Source organism: Leuciscus leuciscus, assembly GCF_965113295.1.
Source record: "Leuciscus leuciscus genome assembly, chromosome: 3".
NCBI classification, from domain to species: Eukaryota; Metazoa; Chordata; class Actinopteri; order Cypriniformes; family Leuciscidae; genus Leuciscus; species Leuciscus leuciscus.
The window spans coordinates 6068459-6082170 of record NC_138727.1 but is presented as its reverse complement, the minus strand read 5'-3'; the positions used below and the strand labels follow the sequence as shown (position 1 = coordinate 6082170).

Here is a 13712-nt window from a genome sequence, read left to right as displayed (position 1 = left end):
ACTCAAGAGTCTCAGGAGTGAATGTTCTGCTCAGCTGTTTGGACATTTAGTGTTGTTTCACCTTCCCCAGAAGGTGTCACTTAAACACATTTATTAGCAAATACTCATTCAAACGGAGTCTCTGACCAATTTATTAGGTACATCTGTTCAACTGCTTGTCAACGCAAATATCGAATCACTAATCAGCCAATGGCAGCAGCTAAATGCATTTAGACATGATCAAGAAGATCTGCTGAAGTTCAACTGAGCATCAGAATGGGGAATAAAGGTGATTTATGTGACTTTGAATGGTTGAACGTTGACTTTGATGGCTGTTGGTGCCAGACAGGCTGGTCTGAGTAACTGCTGATCTACTGGGATTTTCAGTTCTGTGGATGAAAATGCCTTGTTGATGTCAGAGGTCAGGTCAGAGGAGAATGTCCAGACTGGTTAGAGTTGATAGAAAGACAAACAGTAACTCAAGTAACCTCTCTTTACAACCGAGTTCTGCAGAAGAGCATCTCTAAATGAACAACACATCGAACCTTGTCGCAGATGAAGACACAGCAGAAGACACACACCGATACCACTCCTGTCTGCTGAGAACAGGAAACTGAGGCTACCATTCATACGGGCTCAACAAAACTAGACAATAGAAGATTGGGGAAAACAATGCCTAGTGTAATGAGTCTTGATTTCTGCTGCAACATTCAGATTGTAGGGTCAGAGTTTGGTGTAAACAACACTAAAGCATGGATCCATCATGTCTTGTATCAGTGGTTCAGGCTGCTGGTGGTGTAATGGTGTGTTGGATATTTTCTTGGCACACTTTGGGCCTCTTAGTACCGATTGAGCATCGTATAAACGCCACAGCCGACCTGAGTATTGTTGCTGACCATGTCCATCCCTTTATGACCCTTTATGATCTTCTGATGGCTTCTTCCAGCAGGATAACACGCCATGTCCCAACACTCAAATAATCTCAAACTGGTTTCTTGAACATAATGAGTTCATTAAACTCAAATGGCCTCCACAGTCACCAGATCTCAATTAAATAAAGCATCTTTTGGATGTGGTGGAACGAGAGAGTCACATCATGGATGTGTGCAGACAACAAATCTACAGCAACTGTGTGATGATGTCATGTCAATATGGAGCAAAATCTCTGAGGAATGTTTAGCACCTTGTTGAATCTCTGCCATGAAGAATTAAGGCAGTTCTGAAGGCAAAATCTAATCTGGTACTAGCAAGGTGTAATAGAAAGGCTGGTGTGTGTGTGTGTGTGTGTGTGTGTGTGTGTGTGTGTGTGTGTGTGTGTGTGTGTGTGTGTGTGTGTGTGTGTGTGTGTGTGTGTGTGTGTGTGTGTGTGTGTGTGTGTGTGTGTATATATTAGTATACCGCTCTTCCAATAGAAACACGCCTGCTTTCTTGTCTGTCGTATCACTCAGCAGACTCTTGTTTCATGCAAACGCATGCGTCTTAGTTATTGATTGTCCTGAATATGACCACAGATGACCACAGATCAGACCACAGATCAGTATATAGCCTATTACTATTGAAATTATTGTTGTTGCTAGGTCGTTTTTGCTAAATGTGGGAAAATATATTAATGAATAAGCTTTTGACTGGCAGTGCATGTTTGTGAAGTCAAGGAAGTTCCCTTTATGGAGGTCCATCATCATGTGGACTGAATGAAAATGCAGGTAGTGAAAATACTGTGGGTTCTGCAGATAGTGTATTGAAGTGTGGGAAGTTGTGAGATGGAAATCTCCGGATGAGCTCAGGGAGATTTGAATTTTCCGAGTCTGCCTGCTGCCTATGAATCAAGACCATACGATAAAGGCTTTTGTTAAGTAACAAAGAATGTTTCCACAGCAAAATAAGTGAGATAAAGACAAAAGATATCTGTTGAATGAAGGAAATCTAGAACTATAGCCTATAATGAACAACAACAACAAAAAGAGTGAAATTGCAGGAAATCCTTTATGCTTCACAGGACAAAAGCTATAATAAAATCTGCAGTGAAAGAGATTTTCTTATATTCACCAATATAGTAAAATTAAAACTCTGCTCTCCCTAAAAACCTTATCTTTCAGAAGATAAGCAAATCGCACATGTGCAATTCCTTTCTGCACAACCCACAGACACACACCCTGAGCCAGGAATACACACAACGGCCATCTACAACAATAAACAGCAGAATCCGCACACAAATACTCTCAATATCCGCTCTTTATTTTGGGAAAGGCGTTGTCATGTGTCATATGTTGGATCCCATGGGTACTCAAACATCTGTTGGAAAAAATTGGCCTAGCAAACTTCCTCGTTCTCTCCTACTCATATATCTGTGATGCTATATTGAACAAGGCATTATAATTCATATACTGAAATGAAATGTTACAAGCAAAAGGAAGATGCCCTGAGTATGCATATTTCTCAAGTTCTCATTTATGAGTAAACGGAAGCTCAAACATGCTTGTTTGATGTGCGAGAACCAATGAGGTTCATTCTCTTGTGTTACGCATCACGTTTGAGCTTCCACAAGAACCAATGAGGTTCATTCTCGTGTTACGCATCACGTTTGAGCTTCAACAAGAACCAATGAGGTTCATTCTCGTGTTACGCATCACGTTTGAGCTTCCACAAGAACCAATGAGGTTCATTCTCGTGTTACGCATCACGTTTGAGCTTCAACAAGAACCAATGAGGTTCATTCTCGTGTTACGCATCACGTTTGAGCTTCTGCAAGAACCAATGAGGTTCATTCTCGTGTTACGCATCACGTTTGAGCTTCAACAAGAACCAATGAGGTTCATTCTCGTGTTACGCATCACGTTTGAGCTTCAACAAGAACCAATGAGGTTCATTCTCGTGTTACGCATCACGTTTGAGCTTCTGCAAGAACCAGTGAGGTTCATTCTTGTGTTACGTAATCACGTTTGAGCTTCTGCCAGAACCAATGAGGTTCATTCTCGTGTTACGCATCACGTTTGAGCTTCTGCAAGAACCAATGAGGTTCATTCTCGTGTTACGCAGCGCGTTTGAGCTTCTGCAAGAACCAGTGAGGTTCATTCTCGTGTTACGCATCACGTTTGAGCTTCTGCAAGAACCAATGAGGTTCATTCTCGTGTTACGCAGCACGTTTGAGCTTCTGCAAGAACCAATGAGGTTCATTCTCGTGTTACGCATCACGTTTGAGCTTCTGCAAGAACCAATGAGGTTCATTCTCGTGTTACGCAGCGCGTTTGAGCTTCTGCAAGAACCAGTGAGGTTCATTCTCGTGTTACGCATCACGTTTGAGCTTCTGCAAGAACCAATGAGGTTCATTCTCGTGTTACGCAGCACGTTTGAGCTTCTGCAAGAACCAATGAGGTTCATTCTCGTGTTACGCAGCACGTTTGAGCTTCTGCAAGAACCAATGAGGTTTGTTCTCGCAAGTCAAGCAGGTTCGGTTGAACGGTTTATGTTTGCTGTTCAATGTTTTTATGTGAATAAAAGCCTAAATTAAATCTGTTCATCATATACAGTAAAGCGATCGAGTCTCTTCAGAAAATTTGGACTAAACCGCTCAATTCATATGGATTAGTTTTATGAGTTTTTTGAAGCATCAATGTGGTAGTTTTGTAGCTGTCAATGGAGGGACAGAAAGCTCTCAGATTTCATTAAAAATATCTTTATTTCTTTCGAAGATGAGTGAAAGTCTTTCAGGCATGAACAACATGAGGGTGAGTAATTCATTGCATAACTTACATTTTTGGGTGAACTATCCCATAATTTACATATAGCCATTTAATGTTTTTATTTATTTTGATGTTTGTATTATTTTTTTAGACATTGTATTTTTTTATATATATATCTCTTTAGTAAATGTAATAGTTTTTTTTATTTAAAAAATAATATTTAATATTTTAAGATAAAGAGTTAAAAAAAAATAATAAAGAGTTTAATTTTAACAATAAGTGCAAATCCAGGACCAGCAGTTGCTTTCATCTGCGAAACACACGATGCTTGCAACTTATTTTACTTCCATAATGAGTTAAACGAGAAAAAGAATTGAGACAAAAACTGAATTTAGAAAGCAACAGGCTCAAGTTTGATTTGACTTTAAATAGATAGCAAATGGAGATGTTCAGTTGGTCTCATTTTGGAGAAAATAGTTGCAATATCAAAAAGATTGTGATTTGACCCTCTTTCCTCTGGATGGGCATGTGGCTTCAGTCTGCCATTCAGATATGAGATACCGCCATTATTTTAGCTGCTAACAAGGATCTTGCTGAATCAAAACGAATAAGCGGGCGGCTGATCATAGACCCCATCATCTGACAAAGTGGCGAGCCAAAAGTATCTCCGGGAGAACATGACAGAAAGCAGAATGTTTCGGGGTGGCAGAAACACGCCTCAGATCTGGTTAAAGCAGTCTTGGTGGCAGTTGTCATGGAAACAGAGGTGGGCGGCAGGGCTGTCACAGTCCCATTAGTCGAGGTGATGAGTGTATGGCACGTGGGCAGCTCCGAATGTTGCACTGCAATGATAAGGCATCATATACTGTATGATATGTCATATTAGCATTTCATAAAGGTTTCGTACAAGACCTAGAAGTCCAACATCAAAATGTCTTTGCACTTGTTGTCTGATACACCGTTGGGAAAAATAATGCATCAGGGGGATGGTATTCGGAAAGGAATTTGAAATTAAATAAAAAAATTGTAATGAGGCTGCAAAAACTGAAAGGCGGAAGGAGCAACAAAAAGACAAAAGCAGAAAAAACAATGGAGAAAAAACTACAAATACAATGAGATTAAATGGAGAGCAAAGAGAGACTTTTGACATGTCATGCTTTTCAGATTATTTGCATTAAAAAAATTGCCCAGAAATCTCATATGTGCCTCCTCTAAGAAGAGATCTCAACCATACCTCAAACTGGGCTCAGATTCGCCAAGACACCAAAATCTCCAATAAAAGTAATTTAATATTCTCAAACATTTCTCATTAAGTTCTCACAAATGATCTGAGGGATGCTATCTACATTAATTTCAGAATTATGATTTATAATACAATGATTTATAAACACTACCATTGAAATGTTTGTGGTCAGGAATTATTTTTATTTTATTTTTTTAAAGAAGGTAATAGTTTTATTCAGCAAGGATGTATTAAATTAATCAACAGTGAAGGCATTTATACTGTTACAAAATATTTATATTCCAAATCAATTTTCTATTTATTATAGATATAGATTATATTATTATATCATTATATTTATAGAGTCCTGAAAAAAATGCATTGTGGTTTTCACTAGAATGTTAAGCAGCACAACTATTTTCAAGACTGATAATAATAATAATAATAATAATAATAAATGTTTCTTGTGCAGCAAATCATCATATTAGAATGATTTCTGAAGGATCATGTGACACTGAAGACTGGAGTAATGATGCCGAAAATTCATCTCTGCATCACAGGATTAAATTATATTTTAACATATATTCAAAAGAAAACAGTTATTCTAAATTGTAATAATATTTTACAATATTACTGCTTTCGCTGTATCAAATAAATGCCGCCTTGGCTGAGCATGAACGAGTTCTTTTAAAAACAATAATATCTTACTGACCTGTAGTTGTAAATAATCATAATTTTATATTCTCATAATGAATGTATGACAATCCGAGTCTATACTTACTGTAAATACAAAACTAAGACTAAGAGCAACTTCTGAGCCAAAAAACTAAAAACTTCCAGAGGGGGTGATTTTAAGAAGATGGTCTCATAATAAAGCGGTTTAGTTACGATTTATGGTTTAGTTATGAGTTTACGATCCAAAAATCACATTCTTGTGATCAGTAGATACATCATGACAAATGGCATGTACTGAATGTTTTGACATTGACTAATGAATATGCCTTAATGTTGCACATTAGCGTACAACAACAACCCGACCAATGGCAAATGAACGCCACAGCCATGATCAAAATCCTTCTATAGCCCTCGAACGATCAGTAAAAACAAAAGAAAACTCAAGCCCAGCTGTGCGTCTATCATGAGACGTCAAGTCTGACTTCTATTTTCACCACTCCAAACGTCTCTTCACAGATCTGGCTGGAGCCCAGTGGACGATCACATTACCTTCATGTCACAGCACACGGCTATGATGGATGGCTGTTGTTGGTACTGTAACGCTCATGCACATTATTCACCAGCACTGCTCCTCCACACACAGATTATCTTTCTCATGTGGGGCCACCACAGAGCAGGAGTGGAGATGGAGAGGTATCTGAGACGGATTGTTTCTCATGACGGTCCAAAGGCATGACTTGTTTTGGGAGATCTATATAGTTCATGAGGGGATAGGGGTGGCATGGTTCAATAGTTGCGGGTAAAGGTTGGATGTCTGCTTCGTGAGATCAGGGGTTCCCAAGCTTTTCTGTCAGCTGAGCTCTTATGATGTAGATCATTTACTTGAAGAATTCACTTGAGACTGCAACTAATATTCCAATCTTTCTATACAATGTAAATGTATAGACATTTTTGGGGGGTATCAAGTTATAATTTGGTAATATATACAGTATACATATTTAAACCAACCAAATGATATATTCTTAATATGAAAATATTAAAGATAAAGAAAATATTATTTATATATATATATATATATAATTTTTTTAAATAATTTTTTATATATTCTATTTTTTACTTAAAGGTATAGGCTATTTGTTTTATAAACACTTCTTGTTATAGCTACTGGTTGAAGCACTCTTCACATCCTGATAGAAATCAATAACAGAAGTGATCTAAATATTAAAACATTAATTATGCGAATTTTAGGTTTTAACAAATTTGGATTTAAACCATTTATTTGCATATATATAACTGGATAACACTCACAAAATTAAACATAAGTTTAGACGTTTTTATCAAATTTTGGAACATTTTTATTCTAAACAGTATAGCATAGGCTACTACAAACTGCATACTGATCCACACATCGACAGTATATACAATACCGTACAGTATGTAGTACAATGCACACTAATATTCCATTCCAGTCATAGCTGACGTCCTGATTGGCTTTTAGCTTGAATTCACTGGGCGAACAGTGCAAAAGATTGACCCCACCCTGACCTTTGGTGGAATCCTTGGGTTGAAAAGAAGTGAGGTACTTTATATCTTCCATCTTGATCTCTCTGCGAATTGTTAATATCACAAACAGAGCACATCTCTGTTCTCTTTATCGTCCAGTCAGTCAGTGATAAATAGAGGAGGTGTTCAGCGAGTCTACAACTGGCCTCAGTGTGTTCAGTAGGACAGCCTTGACGCGAGGGAGATCTTATCCCTCATTCCTCTGTTTAACTTCTGTGTGGTTGAGGAAGGAATGTCTCATCTGATCTTTCCCAGAAGCACTGATCTGTGTCCCTTTTTCTTTAGTTATACGTTTATTGTTTTATGTTATCTGAGGTTGCTGATGTTGACAGCAGTTTATACAAGATTGAAACCGTCTTTAGTGATTTCTGTGTATATACTGCCATCAACAGGCCAAATGGAGCTCTGCGATCAGTATTAAAAAACAAAATCTCACTATTTCTCACTAATATAGTAATAAAAAATTATAAAAAATTAACTAAAATTAAATGTAATACATTTTGTATTTTTCTGTTTATTAATTATTTTTATGGGTTAGGGTTAGGGTTAGGGTTACCCCGTTTTACCACTTCAGCTTTTTGTAAGACAACTGGTTACAATTTGAATCTATATTAAAATATAAACGTATTTGAACATGAGTCACACTTAAAAATATCTGAATTTTGTTACATTACACAGTGAAATATCAAACCAAGTTGTTTTTCGTTGCACAGTTCTTGTTTAAGCATCAAAGAAATCCTAAAACAAGCAGTTTTGAGAAATAAAAATGCATGATGCGACAATAAATGTGACAAAATCTGTTTAGAAATAGTGGTCTAAAGCACACTAGTGCTTGATATCCATAAGGCTATCAGTGTTGTCCACAATGTGGCTGTGACTGTAATGGCTGCACTTTTGAAATTCTTATCATGGACGTAGTTGATGATGGACATTGCGCCCTGGTAAGCTTCTTGACATGTGGGCTGGATTTGATCCTCGGGTAGAATGAAGCCGGTCTGCCCTTCGTCCCGTAACTCAAAGGTGAAGGAGTATGGGATCCCTATGAGTCTGGCAAAATCACGTGAAGAGCCAGAATTTGGATCTGTGAAGAATATTAAAGCATATTAGCGTGCAAATACTTTTTTCTTTATGTTTTCCTGGGCGATGCAACAGGCCAATATAGGTAATTATTTTCACAATTTCATAATGTTTTAAGAAAATCTTTAAATAAAACACTAAAAACAAACATCAAATGTTTTAAAAGCTACAAGTAAATGTAAACGTCACAGTATCATAATGTACAGTATAAGAATGGATATTCATTTTGAGATTTGCACCAGCTCTGCAATTCATCGGCATCATGTTGGCTGATTACACTGTTATAGTTTGATTATGAAGTATATTTGAGACTATATAGATATGACTATGTGAGACTATAGTTTGAATGAATCCCTTTTCTTTGCATGCCACATGGACATTACAGTACAGAATGGCTCTTTTGGCATTATCCTGAACATATAAGCATTAGTTTCATGTGTGAATGGGAAGAGAGGCTCTCGGGAATGCTTGTAAAAGTCACATGCTTTCCCGGCAAAAGTCATTCACATAAAAATCAGTCTACAGGCTTTCATAGACAACCTAGGAAGTATTATTATTTTAATTTTTTTACGTTTTATTGCAAGATGTTTAAATATTGGCAATAAGAAAAGTCTTTAAGTGAGCATTCGATAATGGAAATCTAAATGTAAAAATAGACTAAATGATCATGCACAATTAAATATCCTAAATCGAGTGAATCTTGTAAATTAAAAATCTCTAATATCAGCCTATAACTATATATTTTGCATCTCTACTTGACTTTGACACCAATATAATGCAGAATCACAAACCAATGGCATTGTAAAACAAGTACTCTTTTCTTCAGGTATTTAGGATAATGCAATTTCAATATGGCAGCCACCATGAGCGGGGATCACGATAAAATGTAACACTACTAACGCTTCTTTCAATTAAGGAAAATATCTAAACTTAGAAATATGGTCTCACGAAATGATTTTGGAGCTTATCACTCATGCTTTTGTGTCTTCGCGTTTAGACTATATTGTACTAGTTTATTTTAATGTCTGAACAAGAAGGAACTCTCTCGACTGCAATTAGTGCAAAACTCTGCAGCCAGAATTTTGACCCGTACTAATAGGAGGACTCACATATCCCCTGTTCTAAAAGAGCTGCATTGGCTGCCAGTGTCCTATAGGATCAAGTTTAAAATTCTGGTTCTAGTTTTCAGAGCCTTGCATGGTCAGGCTCCTTCTTACATCAGTGATCTGATCCAGCCCTACACCCCTGTGCGGACTCTGAGGTCTGTGGATCAGAATCTGCTGAAGGTTCCACGCGTGCTAGAGGTGACCGATCCTTTCAGGCTGTTGCAAATGTTGATTTGTACATTTAAAGCCTTGAATACTTACAGTAGCATTCTTTCAGTAATAGTAATTATTTTTGTTAATATAAATTCTATGCACTTTGGGTGTGCTTTTTTTCAGTATTCATGGGGGACTTTTTTTATGTGAATTACATTTTTACATTTTAGGGTCTTGATGTTTGTCAATAATATGACATATTTAATCCGGAAAGGACAAAACAAATGATAATGAATGAACCCCTAAAAGGTTCCATAATAGAACCCTTTTCCTGGTTACAAAGAACCCTAAAGGGTTCTTTTGATTGAACCCTTAAAAAGGGTTCTGTATAGAACCTTTTAGGGGTTCCAAATACGTAGCGCCTGATAGAACCTTTTAAGGTTCTATATAGAACCTTTTCTTCTAAGAGTGGTATAGGCTTTGGAATGATCTTCCGCCCTCTTTGTGCTCTATTGACTCTGTTGATATCTTCAAGTGCAAACTAAAGACTCATCTATTTGTTCAGGCTTCTAATGAGCTACTTTTGGGTTGATATGATCTTGTATTGTCTTGGCCTTTTTATATTATGTGTATATTCTGATGTAAATTTCTGTTGTGAAGCACTTTGTGGCTTTCTGTCTGTGAAAGGTGCTATAGAAGCACCCGAAATAAAGCTTATGTGCAATAAACCAGTTTCTTCTAGGTCGTTGAAATGACTGTCTTCATGTTTTATGATTGGAAACCATTTTAAACATACTCACACAGCACATTAGGGGAACTGCCCACTTTGTAGCTCTTCCCATGAACTGCTTTGATGACTTTAGCCGCAGCGAGACCTACTTCCATCTGCAAACACATTGACAGACATGCACATTTAATTCGAAACAGTGTACGGTATGCTCGTAGGCTCCCAATCCTGACTTATCCCGAACTAATTTGCACTTCTACTTACCAGTTCATCGTAATTGGGTGCTGAGATGTTGGGGTGTCCGTAGGGGACGAGGATCAGCTGTCCGTACGAGTGGATGGTGAGATAACAGAGTATTTGGTTTTGATTTGCTCCCAAAAAGTCAGTGACGGCTTTGGCCTCAGGCTCAGACAGAGCAGTCGGACCGTTATAGATCTCTGAACAGCAGTTCCTGGAGATCCCGACCACTATATGAACGAAGACAGATGGACTAGATCATGATCTGATGCTTTCGACAGTACTGTACTTACTGTATATCAGTGTAGGTGTCAAATAAATAGCATTGGTTGCATGTTTTGCTCTTGATAAGTGCAATTTCATGATTCATGCTTGACAGATACTTTGCAAAATCACGGCAAATGAGAATGAGGGGTTATCCTTGTAACTTTTTATTTGTTTACTATTTCAACATTAAGATTATCTCTGCTACCTTAAGCACGCCTGCAATTTATGACATGTAGAGGGTGGGAATAGGAAAGACAGGATTGGTACATTGAGTGTTGTTAAGTCATCTGTTAAGTCATGTTTATAACCCTTATCTCTCATATAGCTGGTTTTTACATTTTTCAGATGCCAAAGAGTTCATTCAGTTATCTAAAAAAAATGTCAGTGCTGTAAATTTGTTTTGGCACAAAAAATTGCTTGTGAATATTTCATGCTTTCATGTGGTTTATTATAGTTACCTGAAATAAAACATATATATAAAAAAAAATAAAAAAAAAACTTTTCAACTTTTCATATTGTTTAACTTGATGTACTAAAATAACTAAAACTAAAATACAAAAATGTATAAAAACTTACCAAAATAAAAATACCAAAACACAACGAAATGACTAAATCTAAAAATATATTATATATTGAAAATAAAATTGTTACTTACTCCCCCAGTTAGCGTAAAAGTTGCGGTTGAGATCAGTCCCGACGCATGTGCAGTTTTCAGTGCCTGGTGATCTGGACTTTCTCCATAGTCGAGTCTTTAAAACACATCACATACAGTATGTTTGCTAAAAGTATAATCATCAAATGTCATACTGAAGTACTTAAACGGATGAAACTCACTGTGTTATCCTTCCAGGAATAAATATATCCGTCCATGTTCAGCACTGGGGTGATGTAAAAGTCCAGATTTTTAAACAATGTGTTTACCTTCGAATCTGATTTGTAGGAGCCCAGGATCTTTTTCAACATGAAAACAGTTAAAGTAATTGTTATTTATTAGATTAAATATAAAGCTTTATAGGAGGAGAAACATATCAACACAAATTGAACTCTTATATCCATATAACCATCATGATAAATTTTTTTTTTAAAAACATTATTTGGCCAACTCAAAATACTGTCATTCACTTTTCACTATTTATATTGCACATCCTTAACCTGATTGTTTAATTTTAGCATGTGAATGCTTTGAGTATGCTGTGTACTTTCTTCCTCTAGTATCATTATTATGGGGATTGGGGACCAAACTATCCATACAGCGGAAGTATCAATATTTGTGAGCTCTATATAAATCTTTGTATAGTTCATGTATAGGAAAATAACATAAGCATCCAAATCCAGAGCATTTTTAAACATCTTAAAACATCTTAGCTCAGCAGTGGCATTGCATTCACAGACAGATGTAGTACATTATATTGTGATGTGATATTTCTGGGAATAACACTACAGGTATATGGCATCCTGACCAAGTACATCATAATAACTTCCCTGTATAAAGTCTCACCTCTTTAACAAAATGCTGGCAGAAAGCTGGAGCGATCCATTCTCTGGCATGAATCCCACAGTCCATCCAAACGGCTTTCTTTGGTGTGGTGCTCTTGAAGCCGATCTGCATATCAGATACAAACAAATGAACACGAAAGTACTATGGCAATACCATGGCATTATTTTGAGCAGGCTACCTTGTAATATTATCATGGTAGTACTTTATTTTACAGTCCTGTTTCGCATGTAGGCTACATATGTACTTAGCAATTACAATAACTGGGTTATAACTAACCCTGAACCTACCCCTAAACCTAATCTTAACCCACAGTAACCTTATATTACCAGTACTTTCTTGAGTAAGTGCACTGTGAGTACGTACAGTAAAATAAAGTGTAACCATTATCATCGCATCACAGTATTGCCACAGAAGCTTTTATTAAGGGGATCAAATGTAATCTGAATCGAGTTGTGTATAAATGCGTGTAGTGTGTAGCATTCGCCATGTTGTCATTATCATGTGACTTCACTGTCACTCACAAATCCTCTCCCGTGGCCTCATGGGATAGTAAAGTGTCCATCGAATGAAAACTTCAGAATCTCACTGGAAGTAGTAACTCATCTGGGCACTTTTTGCTTATCTTTATGAGTACTGTGATACTACTGGCTTTCACCTACTATGTAGTAGGGAAGTATGCGATTTCAGACACAGCCTGCTTTTTGTTGAAAGCAAATGGACTATTGCACTACACAGATAGTACCTTTAATAATGTAATGTTCCTCTTCTCATAAGTTTGTCCATACATCATGCTGGACACAACGTCTGGGTTTTCCCTTTCGATCTGATTCATCCAGGCTGAAATCTGTGTGAAAACATTGATTAGGTCAATAAATGAATCAATCAATCAATGAATCAACAGCAGCAAGTACAGGAGGATCTCACCTCATCCATGGTGTGGTACTTTGTGTAGTCGTAAGATTTGTGTTCCAGTCCACCAGCCAATCTGTAATGAATTCAAATACTTTACTGACTCAAATGAGGAAGAGCAGCTGTCTTTATGCATCAGATCTTACCCAAATCTCTTTGTATTCAGAGGGTGTTCCATGTCAGATTTTCTATTTTACAAAGCAAACTTAATGTTTTGTTCTGGAACCTCTGGAAACCATTAAGGCAATAACCCCAAAATCTTACCTGTCCTGGGCCACTAGAGCCAAGACCGCCCAAACAGACATTATTGAGCTCTGCATGGTTCTGATTGTTATCCAAGCTTGTTGAACCTGACAGTGTGAACCTAGTAAAGACTGTGACTTATAAAGCAATCCCCACCTGACTGAGACACAGTCCCAGACAACACCTCAACGGAGAGAGTGACGCTCAGATAACTGTGTTAATGTTTAAACCCAAGACATTTATCCCCATCCAAAGGTACAGCATTTCAAGCTGAATTTTAGGATCAAACTTATCTGGTCTAATACTGAGCTGTTATAAATCAGGACATTGTGATAATAAACACTATAAATATCCACTGGTTAACCTTTAATGTGCA

At 37.1% G+C, this 13712-nt stretch overlaps 1 protein-coding gene across 1 annotated transcript; it reads right to left on the bottom strand.

Annotated features, from left to right (window-relative positions):
- Window positions 1–7659: 7659 nt before the first annotated feature.
- cpo (carboxypeptidase O) lies at window positions 7660–13487 on the bottom strand. Its single transcript, XM_082163285.1, has 9 exons — window positions 13358–13487; window positions 13109–13169; window positions 12927–13028; window positions 12185–12289; window positions 11521–11637; window positions 11342–11435; window positions 10447–10649; window positions 10256–10340; window positions 7660–8200 (listed from the first exon to the last, which is right to left on the bottom strand). The coding sequence occupies exons 1-9, from the start codon at window positions 13411–13413 to the stop codon at window positions 7935–7937; spliced, it is 1089 nt and encodes a 362-aa protein (XP_082019411.1). The 5' UTR covers window positions 13414–13487; the 3' UTR covers window positions 7660–7934.
- Window positions 13488–13712: the final 225 nt, after the last annotated feature.